Here is a 23698-nt window from a genome sequence, read left to right on the forward strand (position 1 = left end):
TGCTCTTCTGTTCTTCGCTCCAAAACGCCCATCAGCACTGATGGGAGTCTCAGTGATGAGGCTTAGAAAACCCCCCATTCCTCTTCATGAGGGTTCAGGGCCTCACAGATGCCAGGGTAACCTGCTAAAAGGGAACTGCTTTGCTGCAGTCTCTCTAAATAAGAGATGGTTGGCAGAGAACCTGCTTGTACACCCAGAGAAAGAAGTTCCCAGCCAAATTTGAGAAGTACATCAGGGAAAAGGGCACCCACGAGCTCAACAGGAAGGCACATATTGCTTTCACCACGAGAGCACAACATCCCAGAGCTTCTTCCTTCACACGTTAATACTTGACATGCCCTCACCTCGACTTCACAGTCCGTCCTTTGCTCTGGAAGGAAAGATTGTGCAGAAATGAAAAGCATTATCCCAAGAAAGGGGATTATTTTGTCATCTGAGGACACTTGCAGGGAAGAGCAGAGCTGATGGGCAGCTCCTGTGATCTTTCTGATTAAAGTGCTGCCTCAGGATATTACCTCCCCCCAACAAGAAGCACTCAATTAGGCCGTGATATATGCACGTAACACAGGCATTTTCTTACGAAGTATGTCAATCCAAGGTTGGCAAGGGTGACACTTTTAGCATGATGCGACCTTGCTGAGAACAACCATGACCACTAAAACCAGTCCTAAACCAGTTATATACCGGCCTCTGAGGAAGCATCCGTCCTCCTCCAACCCAACTGCATTCTTACCAGGAAGAAAGAGGGAGGCGGGGGGCTATGGATGGCAAGGCATTTCTTAGAAGCGCTATCTTACCTTTTCAATATTCATTTTATACATATATACATTAGATACTCACATATATATACGTGCACACCCCTACAATGACACCCACCCACCAACTTCAGCAACATCTACAGATACAAGAGCTTATTAGGCAGCCTCTAAGGCACGCCACATAGATCCTTAAGGATATTTTCCCAAGTCCATGCATGCCACCGGGAGCCCCCAGCACCATCGCAGCACCCCGCTCCTGGCCAGTGACACTGAGCACTGCCTCCGCCCCCCTTCCCCAGTAACAGGCAGCGAGCCTCACATCCAACCCAAGGACACCTTAAATCACTTTATGGAATAGCATTTGCATTTTTGGATGCATCTATGGGACTTCCTCGTACACTCTGTTTAGCAGAGACATCTGTTACTCAATATATATGTTTCATACAAATCCCACCCTCCGAATCCTTTCCATCGGTTGTCAGTAATGAAGCTTTGTGTGCAAAACCAAGAGCATTCTGCCCCCATTAGGAAGCCAATTACAGCAGGAAAAACAAGCAATTAACAAGGTGTAAAATAAACATCCTGCCACCTGCCTTTTAATAGCAACCCCACTTCAAACAAGTCACGGTCTCAGCACAGCTTTCGGAATTGGCAACTGATATTATATATGTATTTATGCAGCAGCTGCTCTTCATTGCAACAAATATTACAGGCTTACCAGATAAGGTCAGCATATTTAAAAAAAATATATACAGTAGTATTAAACCCTGCTTTGAGGCCCTGAATGTTGCTTTTAATGAAATCAGCACCATCAGGCTTGCCTGGTATTACCGTGAAGCTGCAGTCACATCCCCGGCTTAGGGATGGTTCTCCTCGTTCTCACTTGCTTAGCAGCTTCTCTATTTGTTTCGCTAAATCCGGGGGCCTGAGCAGCTATTAAACAGCATATGGAGCAACTGAACAACACGAAGCTGTACCGAGCAGACGACTCTTTCCTCCTTCCGTCCTCCCTGCCTCTCCCCCGTGGCTTTCTCTACCTCTCCATCATCGCACACGAAGCCATCTCCAATCAAGGCAGCAGGGGGAGGACACAGGGACAGAAAGCCACCCACTCACCAATTCAAGGGCAAAACAAAGAGGTTCCAGCTTAGGCTTTGCTCTGTGATCCTGGAAGCTTTACAGGAAAGAAGGGAATTCCTTCCAGAGCCACTGCGGCTAGTGCCAGCAGGAGCCCCTTTTCCTAGCATGGAACAGGATGAGTGACAATTTTGGGTTGTTAACCTGGGCTAGAGGAAGTCCAACCGTAAACCTGGATTTGGTAGGTTTGGAGCAGAGAACATGGCTGAGAAAACAGCAGCCCAGCCAAGCCTCATCTTGCTTTTTTATTTATTTATTAAATAAATATTCCATCTCCCTGTGGCTCTCCACTACTAAGTATTTATTCATTAAGTTTTCCGTGCCACATTTCAGCTCCTGACTAATGAACGCCCAACTTCATCACTCATTTCAACATTCACGCAAGGATTTTTTATAATTTATTTTTTTTTAAAGCATTTTTCCACTCCAGCTCACTGTAACGTGTGGAGTACGACACCAAACCAACGTGATAGCGCTGACTTCTGCGATCAGACACGCGGTTCTGGTGCGTTAGTCAGAGACGGAAGGGGAACTGATAACATTCCTTCTCCAAGTGACCCCGGCAAGAGACAGGAAACAGAGCTCTTAGCTCCAAATCGAGCCAGCAGAGCTACACACAGATTTCTAGGAAGTTGAAAGTCAACATCTACAGCACAAAAAACGTTCTTTCACTGAAAGTTTCTTCTGAAAAGTCTTCGATTTAAACAGCAATTCATTGTCCTTGAACACGACTGCTACCTAACAGGCAAGTCAGGTCGCAGAAGACCCAAGGCTTCAGTGCACCGCTGCAGAAACAAAGCCAGAAGGACAGAAACAATTGCAGGTGAAAAGCAGAAACCAGAGAGGGTGCATACCTCACCTTGACCAAGCGCAGCCCACAGAATACAACCAAAACCAGTTCTCAGCCAGACGCCACCGGTTTCTCACGCTACCAGTCCAAACGCAGAGATCCCACGACTTCTTCCTACAGCCCCAGTTCCAGCAACAAGGTCAGGAAAGACACAGTCTGCCAACGCGAGGAGCAGGAAGTCGTACGGCCACTCAGAACTACAGAAGTATTTTAAGATTAGTTCAGTCACTCAGGTCATTCCAGTGGGGTGGGGGGGGAAGACACGTTGCATGTGGTTTTGCGGTTTTGTTTTGTTTTTTAAACAAGCAGTAATATTTTCCCTGACATCTTGTGGATGGCAGAATAGGGAGGAGGACATGACATACTCCTTGGTCACAAGCCTGGGATTTCAGTGCTGAGAGTGCCGTAGAACAGCCATGCCCAGCTGCATTTTGTACAACTGAGTGCCCCCCCCCAAAACGCTAACGCTGAGCGATGGTGGGGCAGAATACCAGGGGCTTTCAAAAGTTGTCCACATCACAGGAAGAAAGCCTGCGCAGCATTAACCGAGAAGCGGGACAAATTATCTGCAGCGCCCCACAACAAAGCCTCACAAGGCAGAAGCACGTCAGAAAAGCAGCGTGCAGACCTCCAGCTCAGCTAGCTCTAGGCAAGGCTCTTCTGCTCAGCGCTGAGGAGCCCCCCCCCGGCTCCCCCACTACTGTCTGGGAGCCTGAAGAATCACAGGTCTGGGGACTGCTGCTTGCTCAACGCAGCAAGAGACCAAAAAGGGGATGAGAACTTACAGACACCGTAAGGAAGATCCATGCAGTTCTGGGATTAGGGGTAACACCAACTGCTACCGTCCCTGCTCTTCTCCAGGGGGATGCCTAAAGAGACCTCATCCTCCCGTTCTTCCAGGTTCCCTTCCTCTTCAGAAGGAGGCTTAAGAGACCTAAATTTGCTAAGTACCAAACTGCAACAGCTGAGTATCAGCAGCACCCAGCTCACCTGCAAAAAAGGAGTTGCTACAAACCAGGGCTCACTCCTGACAAAGCAGCAAAAGCGATCACCCTAATTGGTGTTAGCTGCAGCCCACCAAACACCACTGGGATCATTAACAGCCACACGTGTGCACAGTTCCCCCCCCACCCCCCAAAACAAGCAGACTTCTGTGGTTTGGCAAATGGTCAGATTAAGCAGAGAATACATGAAGTTGAGCAGAGAATGTTCTCGGTATGCAGCACTCTCTCCAGGTCACAGACCATAAAAATCCTTACATTTTTTAGGATCAAAGAAACCGTGGCCAGGAAAGACCTATCAGGTCATTAAACCCATCACCGAGTCGAAGCAGGTTATCTAGAAAGGACATAAATTCATATGCTCTGAGAACAGCAGCGCTAAGTTCCCTCCAAAAAAAAAAAAAAGATGCAAAGTTGCATGCGAGAACTAGGTCTGAAAGTTAAAATTCACTTTTGTTTTTAAGAAACAGAGAGGCACGTTTGCACCAGGCAGCTGTAAGATGCTGACCTCGATCTAACGACACGGCTCTGCCACGAAGCCCCTGTGACAGCCCCTCTTTCTCACTCCCACTTGCAAATCCCTGGCTCCAAATACAAATGCCTTTCACTGCACAGCTCAACATGAAAATTACTTCGGAGCCCTGGTGCTGAAAATGCATCAAAGCACAGCCTCCGAATTCTCAATCCCCCAAAAAAAAAGAAATCAAAGGAGGAAAAGAAAAGACGGTTTGGCTCCCGCTGGTCTAAAGTAACAATAATGATAATAATCTACAGATCGCAGGAGGTTCATCTACCCTCCACGCCAAGTCATTTTGCTCCCTTCGCAGCCGAGCGTAATTGTTCCCGGGACTGCAAAAATTACCGTCTTTTCATTAGCGACCGGAGTTGCACAAACGCCTTTGAACAACCCCAAGCCCTCAGCTGTCAAAAGGAAACTATTTGCTCCTTTACGGTTCGAGTTGGGGCTGATGTTTCCGCGCGGAGGGTCGATCCTCCAGCTCCTCAAAAGCCGAGCAGTCAGGGGAGACGGATTAGCGTGAGCCGGGCATTAGGACGCGATAATTTAGCTGCCTGACGGCGAAGGCTCCGTGCGCTGCGTTAACTCAGGAAAATAAAGCACTTTGGGGGAATGTCAGCTCTGCCCGAGGACACGCGGCGCTGCGAGAGCCAGGCAGCGCCGGGGGGCTTCGTGCTCCAGCGCGGGGTCCGCCGAGCAGCCCCGCGGCCCCGCCAAGTTTGGGAGCATCGCGGCAGGCATCCCTTGGCTGCGGGCGGGCGGACGGCGCCCGAGACGGCTGCTCCTGGTGCTGGTGCTGGTCCTGGTGCTGTGCTCTCGCCGCCCCTCTTGCCCCACAACGTGGGGACCCCTCCTTTGGGTCCCCGGCCTTTGGGACCCCAACGCACAGCCCCAGGGGAGACAGCCGGGACCCCAAACCCCTTCCTCGGGATCCCAAATCCCCCCTCAAGACCCCAAATCCCCTCTCAAGACCCCAAATCCCCCCTCTCAAGACCCCAAAACCCCTCTTCAGGACCCCAAATCCCCCTTGGGGACCCCATAACTCCCTCCCTCGGGACCCCAGCCCCCCCGCCCCGGGACCCCAAACCCCAACTCCCACCCCACATCGCCCCCCCCCAGCCCCCCGTGCCTCTCCCCAGCGCCGCCCCGGTACCTGGGCCGCGCGGGAGCGCAACAAGTGGCCGCTCCCCGGGCGGCGCACGGCGGCCGTCCCCCCGCTGCTGGCGGTGTCGCTGTGGCGGCGCTCCGAGCGCCCCGGCGCCGCACACGCGAAAGGCGCTCACGAGCCCGCCCCGCTCGCCGGCTCTTGTGACCCTCGCGGGGCGCCGTACGGGCGGGCGCCGCCAGCCCGCCCCTCCCTCCCCGCGTGGCGGCGGCGGTGAGCCCAGCGCCCCCCGTCGCTGCCCTCGAGGAGCGCGCCGGGAGGGGGGCGGCGAGGCGGGCACCGGGACGGGGCCGGGGGGGGAACCTGGGGGGATCGGGGGGGACCCGGGAACCCCGGCACCGGCCTGGGCTGCCGGGAGGCCCCCAGCGCCAGGCCCGGCAGGCGGAACGGGGGGTGGGGGCTTCTGTTTGAAAGCTTTTAGGGCTTTGTTAAGGTTTTGTGTTGTTTTTTTTTTTCAAGGTTTTAGCGATTTATTTTTTTTTAGGGTTTTAGTTTTTTTTTTAAGGTTTTAGGGCTTTTCTTTTTTAAGGTTTTAGGGTTTTTTTTTTAAGCTTCTAGGGTTTGTTTTTTTAAAAGGTTTTAGGGCTTTTTTTTTTAAAGGTTTTGAGTGTTTTTTTTTAAGGTTTTAGGGTTTTATTAACCTTTTAGGGTTTTTTTTTGGGGGGGTAGGTTTTTTTTGAGGGGTTTTAGGTATTTTGGGGGGGTTAGTTTTTTGAGGGGGAGAGTTAGGGTTTTTTGGGGGGGTTAACTTTTGGGGGGCTTAGTTTGGGGTGGTTAGCGTTTTTTGGGTTTTAGTTTTTTGGAGGGGTTGGGTTTTTTGGGTTTTAGTTTTTTTAAGGTTTTAGGGCTTTTTAAGTGTTTTTTTTTTAAGGTTTTAGGGCTTTTTTAAGGTTTTAAGGTTTTTTTTAATGTTTTAGGGCTTTTTAAATCTGTTTAAAGGTTTTTGCGTTTTGGTTTTTTAACCTTTTTGTTTGTGTTGGGGGGCTTTTTAAGGTTTTTGTGTGTGTTTCTTTTTTAAGATTTTGTTGTGTTTGTTTGTTTTTTTTTTTAATTTTTCTTGTGTGTCAGTTTTTTTAAGGTTTTGTTGTGTTTTTTTTTATTTATTTAAATTTTTTGTGTGTGTCTTTTAATCCCTTCTAGGTGCCGAGCAGAGATGATCATCCCTGTCAGGTGCTTCACGTGCGGGAAGATCGTCGGGAACAAGTGGGAGGCATACCTGGGCCTGCTGCAGGCCGAGTACACCGAGGGGTGCGTGGGGGTGCTGGGGGGCACCCAAGGGTGCTGGGGGGTGCGCCTGGGGGCTCGGTGCTCGCCCGTCTGCAGTGCCATGGCACCGCCAAAAGGCTGTGAAACAGCAAGAGCTGCAGACACAGGCTGAGCCTGACCAGGTAACCACGGGTCAGACCCGATAACGGGGGGGAAAAAAGCAGTCAGGTCCCTAGGGAACGCGTCTGGGTGGTAATAGGGGATTTGCCAAGCGTAACCTCTGCACCCGAAGCCTCAAAGAACTCCACGCCCTCAATTATTCACCTCTTAGGGAAGGTTAAAGGAAGAAAGGAGCAACATGGTCAGCTTTACCACCAACACGTTATGGTGGGATCACTTTTTCTTAGTTCTTTTTAAAGGAGAGGGAAAGAGAAAGTGGCAATTGTAAGTATCATCTAATACTGCTCATGGTGTATGCCCCCTTTTAGGTTTTCCTATAAGCATTTCATATTTGCTACTCCAGGATTTTTAGCCTTATTTCAAAGCACTGGTTTGTGCTGGGGAAGGAGCCCCTGTTTAATTTGACTGCCCTAAATACCCTAACATCTCTATTTTAAGAAGTCCACGTGGGCTTTGCATGACCCAAATTATCTTTTAATAGTTCAGGGAGGGTCTGGCAGTGCTGGGACTGCATCTGACGGGTCTGTGGAAGGTAGTTTTTGAGCAATATTTACACTGTCATTAAGTTTAAGTATGAAGAAAAAAACTGCAAATCAAAACAGTGGAAAAAAAAACATGGCAGAAGTCTGAGTGACTTCCCAAAATCATGTTGAAACTATTAAGTAGAATTAAAAGAGTATTTGTTTTGTGTTCACATGGCTAAGGTCACTAACAGGTTTTTTAAATGGGTAAGTGTAGTGTATCGAATTACAGAATGTGCATAAACACAGATTTCACTGCCTTTTCTCTAAATCTTGAAAACGTTCTTGTGGCTTTTGACAAAACAGAGTCCTATGTTAGACACTGAAGCACAGAACGAGAAGAGAAGAAAAGCTTTGAGGTTTAAGCCTCTTCTAAACTTGTAGGAAGTTATGATTAATCTTTGTATGGGCTTTGCAGAGGGAAAGATGCCTTGTCCCCGTCACCGCTTATATGTTTCATTAAAAACTGTCCAGTGAAAATCACGGCAGAAGAGAGCAGGGAGAAGATGCCAGTGCCCCAGTGGGTACCCACGTGCGGCATCGCTTCGTCCCGCCTGCAGCACCCAGCACTTACCTCTGCTGGATTTCACGCCGTTTCTCATTGTCTAATGCTCCGATCTACGTAGATCGCTCTGCAAGGGCTCTCTTCCCTCCAGGGAGGCAACAGCACCTCGAAGTTTACTGCCATCAGTGAACTTGCTGAGGATGCACTCCGCAGCCAGGTCATTGCTAAAACGTTGAACAAAACCGGCCTTAGAACTGAGTTCCTCCACCAGTCTTTTGTTGTCTTTCCTTTACGTAGTTAAAAGCATTAAAACATGACAGGTTGCAAATCATCTCGCAGTAATGCTGAAGTTTATCCGAGCTTTTCTGGTACCACTTGTGACTTCTTACTTTCCAATTACCTTTTAATATATTTTTCCTATCTTCAGCATTCCTCTGCGTTTGTGTAGGGACCATTGGAAGAAGTCCATTCTTACTTCTAAATGCTTACCTCAAAAACAATTGCTGTGGTCACGGGTGTAATTCTGGGGGGAGTATTTGAGCTAATGCAGTTCTGGTATTGTGAAATCAGAAGCAGAGCTCAGCAGATGATGAACCATTAAAATGTTACAGTGCAGCATTAGAATCACCATTAATTATAAGCTTAAAAAATAAGTGGACAAAATCAAAGAAATAAACTTAGCCAATCAGTTTGCGGTTAAAAAAACCACACCTCTCTGTTTGTCCCTTTAAGTTGCTTTTTTTCCCTCAGTACTTGGAAGCTAGAGAAGAAGGGAAAAACAACTGAAGTGTTGGTAGTGTTTCAGCTGAAATTTATAGCATGACTTCTAAAGTTTCTGTTCATGTTGGTATTCCGCATCTCTGGAAAGTTCTGAACTTCCAGACGCAGTTAGCTCTTAAAACTTAGGTATCAACAGACATCAGATGGTTTTGTTCTCAAGTGTTTTGGAATGTTTAAGTATCACGTGATGTTATTTATAAACATTCTTTTCTTAAAATTAGACTGCTCGTACACTTCTCTTAAGTAACTTTGGCAAGTGCCAGGACTAAAATGGAAAGCCGTGTTGTTTCAGCCCCTGAGAGGCCGCTGACAGGTCCGAGGGCTGACTGACATCATCAGGGAAGCTGCAGGAGTTCTACTCCGTGCAGTTAGGCCGTACTGCATGAAGCCAAACAACCTTTCACCACGGTCCAGCTTGTGCAGAAGCTTCCTTTCAGTCGTTAATACTTTAGGAAAGCATCTACCAGCTTCTTGCAATGGGACAATTACAAGTTTTGGGAAATTTCATTTGTTTTAGTCAAATGCTGGATTGTTGCGCTACGTGATACAAATCTAAAGATCCCAGCTGAGTCACATTTCATGAATGTTAAATGCTGAAGGAGTGTCAGACTGGCTCTCTGGCTAATAGGTTGGTGCTAAAGAGCTTGGATAGCGTCTCTCATCTATAAAAGGTCTGGTAGGGACATCCATTGAAGACACGTGCAGTGGTTTAGGCTAGGATGACTCATAAAGGGATTTTCTACCCAACTGAAAGAATCTTGAGGAGTCACTCAGGGGGAATTACATGGAAAGACTGTAAAACGCAGACTTATTCTTGAGTGGTCTGCGTGTCCTTAGTTGTGTATACGTGGGGGGCAAATTCTACAGCTGAATGCCATTTCAGATGGGATCTGTAATGGTTTTTATCCTTCCTCAGAATTAGCATCCATGAGGATTAGTTTGCATTGAGTTATTTTAGTTTAATCTATGTCAACCTTTTAAAGTCCCTTAGGTCACAAATGTATCTTGTGAAGTAAGCAGGTATCATCCTCCGTTACACAGAGCAGATGTGTTGTAATGATGCTTTTAGATGCTAAGAATAGCACAGATAACAATGCGTAGAGATGCTACTCCTTATTCCTCATGTCAGGAGACTGTCTTGTGCCTTTTTGCTGCCTTCTGCCACACAGCTAGCAGTCATAGCCAGCACAGGTAATTAAGGACTGTCCAGGATGTCGGGAGTGGAAATGACTTCACATGTTTCAGAACCGCTCCCGTTACTACACTCAGGCCTCCTGACCGATGAGATTTTTAACCAGATCAGCTCTTCTTTTTTCTACAGACTGGTGTTTGTAAAAGGTGTTTGTAGGAGGAAAACTAAGTCACTGTAATTAAATAATTGGAGTTAGAAATGTGCCATATTTCAAGTCTCTTTCCAACTGTGAAGACCAGGGACTTGTTTCTAAAACCAAAATACTTGGATCTCACTTAACCTTGCTCCCATGACCAAGTATGCCCACATTAGAGGACTAGTTCAGAAGAGGAAATTCTTAAGATCTGGTCTATTACAGTTCTGTCCCTGTGGGAGTTCTCCAGACTTACCTCTGAAAGTCTGGGAGTTGTCTCAGCTAGGTTCCATCTTTACAGAAGATCACGTGCATCTGCAGGCCAGAGAACAGGCAAACACCCTGTCAACAGCAGCAAATGGAAAAGAACATTAACAGCACATGCTAAATTTCTTGGTTTAAACTGCAAACAAGTTTTCCTCTATGACTAAGCTCAGAGTAATCAGTATGTTGCTTAGGAACATTTACAAGTGGTTCTGACTCATTTCATATTTTTTTTATTATTGTTGTTGTTCGTTAATAGAGATGCCCTGGATGCCCTTGGCTTGAAGAGGTACTGCTGCCGCAGAATGCTCCTAGCCCATGTGGATCTGATTGAGAAGCTTTTGAATTATGCACCCCTGGAGAAATGAGACGAGAAATGTGCTATGCTGCAAGCCATGTGTATCGTATTTCTAATTCTAAGCTTGAAACTGGACTTCAGGCATTAAAAGATGCAAGCCACCTGTAGTGCAACCACTGAGAGATGTTTAGCTCGCTGCCCCAAACCGCTAACTTCTTCCAAGGAAACAAACGAAGGATGAAGTCCACTTAAGATTTGGAGATTAAAAGTTCAAATGCTTCTTTTTAAATCAATGCTTTGAGGGTGTGTTTTTTTTCCTGAACTTTTAGATACTTCTGCCAGCAAAAATAAATGTTTGTTTTATGAAATACAGTCATTTGTCTACGTAAAATGTGGAATTAAAGGTCTTTCCCTGTAGCCTTCCTACAGTTGCTGGGTAGGGTTGTGTGTGTGCTTTCACCTCGCCACCTGTGCTGGTCACTTTGAGGTCAGGAGTACTAGTAAGTAAACCGAGCGTTTCGCACTATGCAGTCAGGGTGGGTTAGAAAGACAGACTGAAGTTCTGGGTCCCAACAGCAGAACGGGTAAGCTTGCTAAGAATGAAGCGTTACTCTTGGAACCTTGCAGAGCTCCTTTTTCACTGCAGCTGAGGTCAGCTTGTGGTCTCTACCCCAATTTTTATAAAACACTGCTGTTCTATTACAGAAAAATGGTTAAAAAAAAAAGAGCAGTGCTCTTTACTGTGGTAAAGTGTCTGAGCATTCCCACTGAAGGCATTGGATGGGAGAATTTACACACGCTAGTGTGAACGGGATCAAAACCTCACCGAGCACCTGCTTTGTAGCTGATACGCGAGCTTCCCACTTGTTAGTGGCATTGCTGGCTTCACGTTGTGCTGTGCATGTAGCGTGGGACTGCCTCACCAAAATAAGTGGGCCCTGGGCACTCCTGGTAGAATGAAACACTGAGAGGTCAGCTGTATATGCAGGGCTTGTGAAGGGTACCTGCTGCAAGGCAGGCACCGGCCCTGCCAAAAGATCCTTTTTCCTCACCTTTCTATTGCACTGTCAGCTGAAGGCTGGACCACGTTTCATGAGGTTGTCTGACACCCAGAAAATGCGTCATCCCCACCAGCATGTGCACAGGCAGGCACACCAGCCTCACGCCAAAGTGCAGGAGGACAATTCTTACACCTGTGCACGCTCAGGATTCTGTTTAAATGCAGCGTTTGCCTGGATGCAAATGTAGGACAGATCATAGAGCAGCCTCGTAGATAGCAGGCTGGGAGAGGTGATAATCCCTTAACTTGCAGCCTGTTCAGTTAAGCTCTTGGCACTTGAGTTTCAGCTGCTGGGTAAAAAGCATCTTTGTGGATTCTTTTCCATAGTTCAAGAACTACAAAGAAGCTGTTCTTAACAAAACTTTCCAGGGATACTATTTAGTGTGCTTAATGGGTCAAACTTCTATGTGCAAACCTTAAAACTAGATTGTCTCAAAAAAATAAGTTACAGGACAGCTTGCCTTTGGCTATAGCTATCACCCCAGCAATCTTTACACTTGAACTTGCTTTTCAATTTATTACAATGGGATAGTAGATAAGTTTTCCCATATTCAGCAGTTCTTCATTGAAGACATTTTAAAACCACATGCTTTAGCCTAATGCGAAGAGAATTAAGCAATTAATTCTAGTATTCATTTCACAGTTTGTCGGATAGCTTATGTTCTGCATGACTGCTGTATTATCTAGCTAAATGCACTTAAAAAAAAAAAAAGGCAAAAACTTCTCATTTCTCTTTTGGGCAGTTTTTAAAGGGGAAATGTAAGATGACCTTTCCCAAACGAACTCCTGTAGGGCACTTTTCTCTGTTACAGTGGAGCGTTACATGGAGATACGCATGGACTCGTTCACGGCAAGCCCAAAAGGCCAGGACCACTTCTCACCTGCGTCCGCTCAGCGAGCTGTGCTGAGAAAGCCCAGCAGCCCAGGCTGGCACGTTCAGCAGAGGCAGCCAAGCATCAGTGCCAAAAGACTGGATTAGAGCGCCGACAGTACTTTGTTTCTAGCTCCAAAAGCAATTTTCTAATCTGGTTTTCTGCTTTAGAATGACATGTTTCTTTTCGAAGCAGATGCCAGCACAAGGTTAAGTTATTTGATAAGAACAGCTACGGCTCTTAAATGCTGTAATGAAGATGCAATTTACAAAAACAAAGCAGGCCTCATTCAGAAATTCAAAGGAAGAAGGAAAAGCAGCTTGGCTGCTCTCATTACTGTTTCTCAGAGTGCGGCGCAGTGGATGCCAGCGACACTCAGCCTGGTATCACTCCATCAACCAGCTGTTACACAAGGAGCAGCAAACATGAACGAGTAGCAGGACGAAGTCACGGCGAGCATTAACGCTGCTCCACACAGCACACAACGACCTGTCTGAATCGCAGCTTTTCCACAGGAGTTTGCAGATGCAGCACAGGCCCAAAAAACGTTCTGTGATGTGTCCATACAGTTTATCGTGTTCGTATGAAAGGCTGTCTCAGGAGTTTTGTCCTTGGGAGGGTCAGGAGCAGAAATAGAGCTTAGATCCCATTAAAAAAAAGTCAGTGAAATTTTCAATGGATTTCTATAAATCCCAGCTTTCACCCTTGTTTTTGGTAACTAGGAAAGTGATTCCCTTTCCACTGTCATTTCTCCCGTGCTTGCTTCTGCAGCTGCTAATAACATAAGCATACTGGATCTGCTTCCTAACCTGCCAGATCTCTGTGAGAACAGCTATTAAACATGCTCACAACCACCATATTTTTTTAAAGCTAATGTAAAAGAGACATGCACATACATAGGGAAGGAAAAAAAGAAAAAAGCACCTGGCTTTCTCTGAATCTTTATAAAAAGGAGACCTTAGCAGAACCAACAGATAGGCAGAAGCAAAAAAAGAGAGTGAGAAATCATACAGAATATGCAGCCACTTCTGCAGTTGCTTATTCACTTTATATATAAAGCATTTTAGAAATTTCTCAACTTGATTATGACAGACAGTTGTAGGGATCACATTAACTTGGTGTTGGAAAAGAACGCAGGCACAAGCTGCAGTGTAACATGAGCACTGCCGTCACCCAGATATCAGCCTCCGAGGGGCACGGGAAGGGGCTCAGGCAGGACACTTACACCTCACCACCCCATAAAAATAATGGGGTAGTGCCAGCTCAGCATGTGATGTGAGATGAGGTCAAACTACAGGGAAACCTGTATTTGTCGGGTCCAAATCCCTGCTTCTACCTGGAGTCCCAGCATCAGGTGATTCGCATGCCTGGAAAGCTTTACATTTCTTGAAATGACAGTTTAAAAGAAATCAGTAAATCTTGATCATAATTCTGAGTCCATCTGCGGGAAGTGAAATATGTCAGTACTCCATAACGAGCCTCAAGCCTTAGCTTTCAAAAGGAGTTTTGCTCTGAAAAACAACCTGAGGGTCTCACCCCCAAGTGATGCACTGAGAAGGATGCTGGGGTTTTGTTCTCCTCGTGCCCCTTCCCCAGATGCAGCCTGGAATCAGGGACCGGAGCCTGGGTTCTTGTATACGCTTCTTGTCTATATGATGAAAACTAAAAGCTCTGAAAACTGTCATTACCACCAGTGCACAACCCTGTAGCTGTACGTAAGTTTCCATAGAGATGCCTAACTTACCGTGTAGCTACCTATCTGCATTTTAGTGGTAACAAACTATGAGGATCCAGAACACAAGCTACCCTTTTCCCTGCAAATAGCTCTACAGGCAAAAAAACAATCTCTCGAAGGAAGGAGAAAAAAGAAAGGAAAAGAAAGGGAAGAAACCCCCACAACCTATTTGTCATTAAAAGTGGCTTAATTTCAAGTATCTTCTAATTTCAGTACTGACCCTAGTAAGAAACTAGCACTTCTGCTTTGTCCCTTCTCTGAGTACAATTTGAGCTTAGCAGCATTTTCTTACTCCTGCCACTCCTCCGATGAAACATCTCCAAACTGTTGTTCCCACCTGGCTCTGACTCGCCAGATGATGAGGACAGCTTTAATTTCCACTTCAACATGTTTGTGCCGTAGTTGACAGAGTGGCTTTGTTTTCAGATCCAATTTTTATTCAGCTTCTCCAGCCAGAGAGAAGGTACTTTTAATTGTTCGATAGGAGCGGCGCAATAGAGAGATGTGAAAACCAAGGGGAAGGAGCATGTTGGCTTTGCCGTGCTTTGTAGTTTGATGTGCTGCTCACTGAAGTCGGTGGGAGTCTTTTCATTAACTTCAGTGTGACTTCAAATGGCCCGGTAGCATGCGGTGCCTTAGACCACTTGAGTGTCCAGGATTAATTTGTTTTTATTAAGTTCTGCTAAGAAACGCTCTTTGAGGTGCCCAAGCCTTAGGTACTCAAAGAGCTTCCAGATCTTGCTGCAGACCTCAGCCTCATGTGCTGGGGCTGCATAAGACCATAAAAACCAAAAAGAGTTAAGAAGTTATCCTTGGCTTCAGCAACTCTGGCCACCCAGGGAGAGCTGCAGGGCAAGTGGCTGCACTTCAGGCTAGCGCTGGGAAACAGCATGACATTTACGTGGGAGTAGCAAACCCTCATTTGTTTCTCCTTGATGCTCACCTACAGAAATATACAGGAGATGTAGAGCCAAGACATGCAAAGAGTGCTAGGTACCTTCAGTCTTATTTCTACTCCACAAACATGTCTTCCAGATTTTGCCTGTCACGTACTTTGGTGACCTACACCGTGTGCTTGTAGGTCACACGTAGCTGGGGTGAGGTCACAGCCCCTGAGCACCACACGAGTTTCCCCTGTTTCTTCCCTGATGCGTCTGTTCTCCACAGGCTGCAAACATCGAGTCTTGTAACAGCCAAGTTCGAAAATTCATGCAGAACAGTCCTTCATTTGTCACTCCCAAACACGAAGCAAGCGTTTTTAATAAAAAGGGTTCATAATTTTCTGCTTTCAGGAGCTGAACAAATAGCGATCAAAGAACGGCATGGAACAGCTGACAAAAAGCTAAAAGCATGTATACTTTGGGGAGCATAAGAAAACAGCAGTTAACAACAGACTTCAAAGCAAGCCCCGAAGGCTCTGGTCAAGACTTTCCATAGGCATTAATGATTTTGATTTAACCCATGCCCCATCCCACAGGCTTGATTTGCAGATGGAAGGAACAAATGCTGAATACCCGCTATTTGGAAATCAGACCTCCTTCTTTTAAAAGCACATCTAATTGGAGCATTCAAAGTAACGAACTGCTTTAAAAAAGCGAAGGAAATAGTGCCTTTGTGGACTGAGGCCAAGCAGCAGGACAGCCGTGCTCAGCACCCACCGTTAGTTGTTGACATTTCTTAAGCTTCTGCTTGCCACATTTTCTAGCACTCGGTTCACCGCCACCATGCTATCTACAAGCATTTAATTACTTCGGAGATTAACATAAATGTCAGTGTCCTCACCAGCATCTCTCCGGAGACCTGATCCAAGTGCATGGAGCTCAATGGGAATCCTTCCTTCAGTGCTGGTGCTGTTTGGGACCATCCCATCCCACGTTCTCTTTGCCTTCCTCCAGCTGGTCACATCAGCAAAGGAACTCGCTTTGCCCATTCCTGTGTCATGTCGTTGCTCAAGTCTTTCAAAGAAAGAAAACCACTTCACCTTAAGCTGTGTATTTAGAAACAGGCCTTAAAAAGAACGCATTTGGTGCTCAAGCCTGCCACCAGTATGGTGCCTCAGTTTCCCTGCCTCTGAGATGACACTCATCCTGCCCTTCAGAAACGAACAGCAAGAAGTCTAATCTCACCCAATACCTGCTTTCTTCTTGCCTCCCTCTTATCAAAGACCCCTGTTATGTGCTGCCTCAAATCCTAATGGAATATGTTTAAATATTTTCTTTTTAAAAGAGCTGCTTGAATGTGGGCTGAGCCCAACACAGGAATCATGGACTCCATTTTGATCATGGAAAGCCGTGAGCTGTGCAGCAACCCAGAGATCAGCAGCATCAGCAGAGATCTCCAGCAATCCAGAAGGTACAAGAACTCAGCCAAAGCCCAACCATCTCCAGCTATTTACCCAAAGCCGCCTCCAAGGGTTTTCCTCCCACTACCTCTTTTTGCCCTTTTTAAAAGAGGCTTCCCTATGGCAGTTTACGTGGAGGCATGCTCCTTCCTAGACAGTACTGGGAAAGCAAAGGGAGAAAGTCTGCTTAATGGAAAAATGGGCTAAATGGCAATCAGAGCAGCCTCAGCTACTTGCAGGTATTGATTGGCCACTGCCAGGGCTCTGCCCAACTCTTTATCAACACAATAATGGCTTGTGATGCAGCAAAGCCCTCAAGCCTCCTGTCTCCAAAGAAAGTGGAAGTTTGGCACTTCTGTAATTGAGTTTATAAGTTTATACACAGCAATGGAATACCTAATGTCTGGGCTGGAGGAATAACTAGAGGTTTTGCTTAAATTCACCTTGAAAATTTAAAAACAAAATAAGAAGATGAGTGCTGCTCTCAGCTGTAGGCCCTTCCCAGTAATGAGCTGTGCAGCTGAAGCAATTATGAACTTTACTTTTTTAAAGGAGCAATAGCAGTTTGACCAGGAGGTCTTCCTCCAGGAAGGAGCTAATAAATGAAAGCATTAAGTTTATAGTGGGTTGACTGCTTCAGATCATTACAGAGATGGCCTACAGCTCCACACTTCACTAACTTGATTTTTATTTTTTTTTCCAAAAGCAACGCGAAGGTGCACAAACACACACCCTGTTTGGACCCACTCAGCATTAAATGCAGCCTAGACAAATGGCTGTTTTCCTCCACCGAGCAACATTTTTAAAAGGACAGGAAAAAAAAGTAATAATTAAATTCCACTGATAAATAATTGTTTGCAATAAATAAAGAGAAACAAATGCCATTGACCTCAGCAGCTTCCATTACTGCTACCCAGGCTGCTGCTGAACAAAAGGAACGCTGTGTGCTGCAGTAGCTAGGAGCAGCAGCAGCATGGAGAAATTCCCATTTCAGCTACAGCTGGAGACATCTCAAGACGCAGCTCTCAATGGCTGAGCCACAGCCAGAACAGCTGGGGGCTCCTGACAGCCCAGTGTCCCTGCACTCTGCAGGCACAGAGTGATGCCTGTAGTGCAGCCCCATGCCAGTTAAACCCCTTTTACCCTTAACTCAATCCACAGATGGGCAAAGCTGCTTCAGGCCAGGTCCTGTGGGTAAATTCAGGTTCTCTGGAGCAAAGCTGGAGCCTCCAGCCAGGACCAAGGTGGCCCTGTGTTGCCTGGGCAAAGGGTCTTCCTGGAGGCTGTGGCCATGTTACATCCACCAAGACAGCAGCGTTTGCCCTCACTGCCTGCCACTGTAGCATGCCCAGGAGGCCAACAACCTCCTACTGCTTCCAGACCTAGGCCCAAGGCAGATTTTCACAAAACAGAGCACCTCTTCTGGGAGACACTTTGTCAGCAGAGCTCTTTCTTCCTTGGAGGCTGCTTATAAATGAGCCTCGTCCTTCTTCCCTCCCACCATCCCCACATGTTGGGATTCCCAATTTGAAACATCTGAAACTTATTCTAAACCCTGAATGTAATAAGCTAAATGGACTCAGAGCTGCAGGCCTTCGGTCCCTTCTGTGGATTCACTTCCAAGGAGTTCTGCTGTCAGAGCTGAGAAGTCATATTGCATGTGAGGTTACCACAATATCACAAACTTAAGCTGGTTATTTCTCTCTTTTCTACTTTAAAAGCTACAATATTCAGGTAGCTTAAAGAAAAACAACCTTTGGATTTTGTCTACTCATAAATCCATCACAACAGCTTGGGGGAAAACAGTAAATAAGATATTGGAAGAAGAGCACAAGAGGCCAAAAGACGAGTATCTCCCTCTCTAGATGTGCTGTTTGCAACCAAAGCCAGGTACCAGGCTGTGATATTAGTGTGTGGTATTGATTTGTTCTTAATCCAGAGAAATGCCCCTGTAATGAACTCTGCTGTGCCCTTAATGATTTCATATCGAAGGATGTTAGGTGTCTTGCTCATAACAAAGTAACAGCAATTCCAAAAATAGCAAGCCTCATAATAAAATGTTATTGAGGAGCCTGAATTTCAATATAAAAGGGACTCTGCTGTACTCAAGGGCTTACTAGATACAAATGCATACTTTAAAAAGTTGTATTAAAGTCATGTCAGTGGCTGAGTTACGGAGGCAACGTGAGATGCTACTTCAGGAAGCAGCTGAGCCCAAGGTCCCCAGGAAACTTTTAGGCAGATGTGGCTGGATTTAATCCCATCAGGTGGCTGGGGCCAGATGACTAGAAAGCACTGAGATGCTTCCAAAAGCTGCTCGTGAGGGTGGGACAGCGCAGAAGCTCCGTCTTCCAAGTTTCAGGGGACTGGGTGACCTCTCTAAAGCGAGGGAGGAATGTTTGGGGGGGCTGGGTCCCCCAAAACGCAGAGATGTCAGTCTGCACACCCAGCTCCATAGCCAGCCCTACCGAGGGCCACCAGGCCCCACGCTCACCTCGAGGCCCTGCTGGGTCTCCTTCTACCTGGATGCCACCTATTTCTGCTTGATTGTTCGTCCCCACCATTTTGGGCCACGCAGGAGCTGCAGAGCTGCTGGAGAGCCTCACAGCAAGCAGGCCCCGGCGCTGACAGGACGCGGACATGGGGAGTGGGCCCCAACATGGCTGCCCCCCTCTGCCACCCACACGTCTGAGAGGAAAGAAGCAGAAAGAGAAACAAAACGAACCTCTCAGCAGAGCAGGCGAAGCACCAGGGGTGCCTAAAGGCACCTGCAGCTCCGTCACCTCCCTGAGGTGATTTTGGCAGGCGGCAGCTCCTGCTGCTGGGCCGGGTGGAAGCACAGCAGTCCTTCTGGCGCCCAGCGTCGCTGAGACAACGACAGATCTGAGCACATTAAAACAAATTTGTTATAAGCACTACATGAGATGAATCCAAGCACTGGTCACAGTGTTGATTTATTTGTTCGCAATGCTTTATTTTCTCTCAAGGTTGTTTTTCTTAACTCCTTTCTTGTTGTTTATCAACTCTGGGGCCTGGCCTAAGTCTGTTTATGGTTTTGGCAATTTGCATATATGAGAATGTGCTCATATTATTACCAACCATGAACTTAATCAGCTATTTGTACTCAGTATGGCCATCATTCCTGCATTCCAGGAACCTTCTCATGGAAACTATTAAGTATACTCTTTACCTTTTCTCCTCCATCCGAGTTACACTAGTTCTTGACACTTCAGATGTCCTTGGGATGTTCAAATCTGCATGATCCTACTGTTATGTCTCCTTCATGGGTTTCTGGTTTTGTCTAAGTTTAAACAGCTATTTAAGAGTACCACCCAGAGATCTGCCCCAAGGCTGGGTAGTTACGAGCAGCAGGGGGTGTGGGAGGATGTGGGCAGGCACGTAGGACACTGGGCACCACCGGAGTTTTCGAACTTCACCCCTGAACAAGTGCAGAATCCTGAAAAACTTGTAAAATGTTCGCAGAAAGTATGCTGTCACCTGGCAATCCTAGAGTGATGCAAATCACTGCAACATACTGGGGCTTGGCCCGTGTCTGCTGAGCCCTGTTCGGTGCTGCTCAGCACCCTCAAGAGGAAGAGAAGGCGTCTGGATCTCTCAGCAGACTCTGAGGCTGAACCTGAGCACCAGCCCATGCCAGTATCAGTCACCCTTATATCCAAGAAGAAACAATGAGGAGGCTTGAGTTCAGCCCCTGGGGTTTTGGAGGTGGGGATGCAGAGGATCTGAGGCCTGCTACACTCCAACCAAAAAGGAGATATCGACAGGGTATGAGGGCTTCGAGCTGGGGTTGGTACTGAAGCACAGCTCCTCCTGGCACTCCGACTGTTGGTTCTGGATGTTCACAGGGAGGGTCCCCTCTGCACAACGTCGCTTTTTCCACTTACCCTTTCTAAGCCCACTTTCCCAGACCTTTTCCATCTATTTTTTTCCCCAAATACCATCTGAAAAAGGAGGCTCGTGCTTTTCTAGCTGCTTGAGGAGACAGAGCAAGCGCACGCACGCCTGACTCCTGTAAGTGCGGGCAGTGGCCCACATCTCTCTTCGCTCATCCTTATAGGTCATAACCAAGTAGTCCTAGTGGTACTTCAGTCTTTACTCCTCTCTCACATGCCCCCAGCTCATGCAGAGGCCACCAAAATGCCAGACCTTCCCTCCCAGGAGCCTCTTCTGGCCTTCGAATAACCCCTGTGTGCTAACTGGCTTTGTTAAGAGCAATTGGGAACATCTCCGGCCGCCCTGCCAGGGCCGGGGGCAGGATTAACTAGCTGGAGGAAATGAGAGGTGAGTGTTTGCCTCGTACAAGGCCTCCAAGGGAGATCAGAGCCTGGCTCACAAGGTTATCTGGGAGCGGGGATGTAGGCTGGAAAAAAGCTATTAGCTCAATTAGGTTTAATAAAGGCATAATTGCCTTAATTGTAGCCAGCCCCATGCCTGCAGGGTCTGTGCATGGGGCAGGTGGAGGAGCTGAGGGCTCGAGGGCTGTGCTCCTGGCTCCCACCTGCCCCCAGGACCCTTCCTGGGAGAAGCAGCACTAAAAGCTGGCCGGCAAAGTGCCCCTGTTCCGAGCTGGCTCCCCACAAGTGGAACAGGAGCCATCTCCTTCCAGCTGTTTCCCCAAGGAGACACCCAACTGCCTAAATCCTACATGTTCCTCCTCTAGCCTAGCTCCTGGGGCCGGTTCCCCTGCTGCTGTGGCACCACAGCCCCCCCAGGAGCTCACAGCACCCGTGGACCCAGGAAGGGCCCTGAATCCTAAATCGGCGAGCCAAGAGCATCTCCAGTGGTGCATGGAGAGCAGAATTTATTTGTGTTCTCATTCCAGAAGCCTCTGCCTGCAGTAGCAGGATCGAGTTTATTTGAAGCTACAGCTTACGCAACAGAGCAAAAATAGAAGAAATTGCTGATGCTAAAGCAGAGGCAGCAGTTCGGCATGGATTTGCGTTTCCCATTGATGGCTTCAGAAGAGGAGTGTCACCAGAGTTCAGCAGTTTCATGGGGCCATTAACTGCTCTGGAGCAATATGTTTATTGCTGCTTCGATTACGGCAGCTCTTAAGTGGTGCGGCTGAACTGCGGCTGCGTGCGGCTCGGCACAGCTTGTGCAGGCAGCAAGAGAAGTTTTCAATCTGAGGGGACGAGGAGAAGGAAGAATGATTAGCTCTGCTTGTGCACAGGGGGAAAAGAAACACCGATAGGAATTAACGAGTGGATTTTTCCGCAGTGCTCAGTGGCGTCTGGAAGGGGCCTTGCATCTCACGCCTCCAGGCAAGGTGGGGAATTAATGCTGAGCTCCTGTCCTCCCAGTCAGCACTCGAACCACCCCTCCTCGCCTCCATGCATTTAATCTCGGTTCGTTTCCAGAAGGCAGGGCTGGTTTTTGCTGGTGAACAGGGCACAAAAGGCCCACACGTGTTGGAGCTGCTGTTTTACAAGCCCCATTCAGTGCCATTAGCTGTGGCGAGCAAACTGTAAAATACAGTTGGATTGGTGTGGGGTTTTTGGGGTTGAAAACTGTATTTCATATATATGCAGACTTGTTTGTGATCCTGCGCTTTAGGGCTCAGGTTCCTGTTCTGAGGCTCAGGAATGTTCAGTTTGGAGATCTGGCCACCCTCAGAAATGTGTTTTGTGGTGTTTTTTTTTGTTTTTTTTTTTCAGCAATTCTGTCACAGCTGCCAGATACAGACCAAACAGCTGAATCATTCATGAGCCCATCAGCAGAGCACGAGGCATTAGGCAAAGGAAACAGCAGGTCAGCCTTGAATTGAACACTATTAAAAACTTTCATTAAAGTCCTGGAAGAGAGCAGTGGGAGAGGTGAGAAGGGGAAAAGGAAATAAATTATAATATTGATCACGTTTGTGGATCGGGACGGAGCAGGAGGGATGGAAAACACAAGGAAGGACAAAACGGGAATTAGCCTGGGATATCTCAGAAAGCTGGGCGTTTAAATGGAACAAGATTTAATTTAGATAAATATCAAATAATGCCTGTCAGTGCTCAGCAAGCATGCCAGTAAGAGAGGAGTGACGTGTGGGAGAAGGAAGAGCTGAGAGCGGAGGCTGCAGACGCTCGGGGTTTGCTCCACGTGCCCTTGGAACAACACCTCTGCGGGGCCGGGGAGCGCAGGGGCCCCCCTCTCCAGCCCTTCAGATGTCATTTTGTCACCACGTCAGCTGCTATTTCGGAGGGACAGAGCTGGCATCCTCCCAGAGCGCTGCCAGTGGTTGCAGTCCCCGTCACAAGAGCTTAGCCCGGTGGCCTCGTATTTTGGGTCGTTGTTTCCTAGCGCACTAAGCGCTGCGTCCCCAAACGGGCAACAAGAAATCAAAGCGTATAAAGTGACGTGAGGGAAACAACCAGGCAATAAAGGCTGCTCGGGAAGGTTACAGGAGGATTAACCAGGCAGCTCTCTGAGGAAAGAGAGGAGGTTTTATCGCAGCTGAGATATGTGCCGGGAGTACAGCGGGGACAGCAGCATGGATGCAACCATCTCCTGTCATCAGCGAGGTGCAATTAGGCAGGGGCAGGCTAATTTGTTTGCAGGGGAGGCAGCAGAACAGTCACGGGACACCTCCAGGTTAATGAGGCTGCCTTGGTCCCTAGTTAATCCCGGGCTGGGGAGCTCGCAAAGCCTCCGAAGGTGACGTGGAGGCTCCAAGGGACGTCTCTCTGCTGGGAAGGGAGAGGGCCCTGGCTCTGGAGGGACCGAGCACGTTTGCACTGTGCTGGGCTTCTGGGCTCATCCCTAAAGGTGCCGCAGCATTTCTGAGCCAAGAAGTAGAAACCTGTGTCCCTGTGGGCGGCGTGAGGAGGCACTCAGCCTGCAGGTGCCCAGGCGTCCCCAAGAGGACAGGGGCGACTCCAAATATCCTGGAGCTGCTCCACAGCCCTGCAAGCATCTGCCTCACGTCCTCCAGCGCCCACCAACACCCACGCCAGCCAGGAGCCGAGGAGCAGCTTTGAGCCCACCTGGGGCCCCTCCTTTTACCATTTGCGGGGCTCCGATGTTTTTCTACCGCAGCAGGATCAGTCCCTGCCAGGGCACGGGGCTCTGCAGAGGCAGGACTTGTAAGACAGGTCACCACTCAGAAAAAGAAAAGAAGAAAGCCTGGAAACTCCTGATGCTCAGCAGCTCCTTTCCTGCAGGGGGGGAGCTGTAA

The 23698-nt window shown here is 47.7% G+C and overlaps 2 protein-coding genes across 6 annotated transcripts in view; one reads left to right on the top strand and one right to left on the bottom strand.

Annotated features, from left to right (window-relative positions):
* Positions 1-5567, bottom strand: part of TSPAN4 (tetraspanin 4) — a 412293-nt gene extending 406726 nt beyond the window's left edge. Inside the window, exons 1-2 of one of the 3 annotated variants that reach the window (XM_048058647.2) lie at positions 3531-3641; positions 2755-2942 (exon numbers count right to left, since the gene is read on the bottom strand). The gene's annotated coding sequence lies outside the window, so the exon portion shown is untranslated. Of the gene's footprint in view, positions 1-2754; positions 2943-3530; positions 3642-5416 lie in introns of those variants that run through there. The other 2 variants (XM_066997986.1, XM_013174382.3) reach the window with 2 other exon arrangements.
* Positions 5540-10879, top strand: POLR2L (RNA polymerase II, I and III subunit L). 3 transcript variants are annotated; one of them, XM_066997993.1, is made up of 3 exons: positions 5540-5641; positions 6569-6676; positions 10469-10879. In XM_066997993.1, exons 2-3 carry the CDS (start codon positions 6582-6584, stop codon positions 10575-10577), a joined length of 204 nt encoding a protein of 67 aa, XP_066854094.1. In that variant the 5' UTR covers positions 5540-5641; positions 6569-6581; the 3' UTR covers positions 10578-10879. The 3 variants fall into 3 exon arrangements, with proteins under 3 accessions (XP_066854094.1, XP_066854095.1, XP_066854096.1); XM_066997994.1 differs by having other exon boundaries at positions 5618-5700; XM_066997995.1 differs by lacking the exon at positions 5540-5641 and adding an exon at positions 5751-5821.
* The last annotated feature ends 12819 nt before the right edge of the window (positions 10880-23698 follow it).

The sequence above is a fragment of the Anser cygnoides genome, chromosome 5, assembly GCF_040182565.1.
Source record: "Anser cygnoides isolate HZ-2024a breed goose chromosome 5, Taihu_goose_T2T_genome, whole genome shotgun sequence".
Classification (NCBI taxonomy): domain Eukaryota; kingdom Metazoa; phylum Chordata; class Aves; order Anseriformes; family Anatidae; genus Anser; species Anser cygnoides.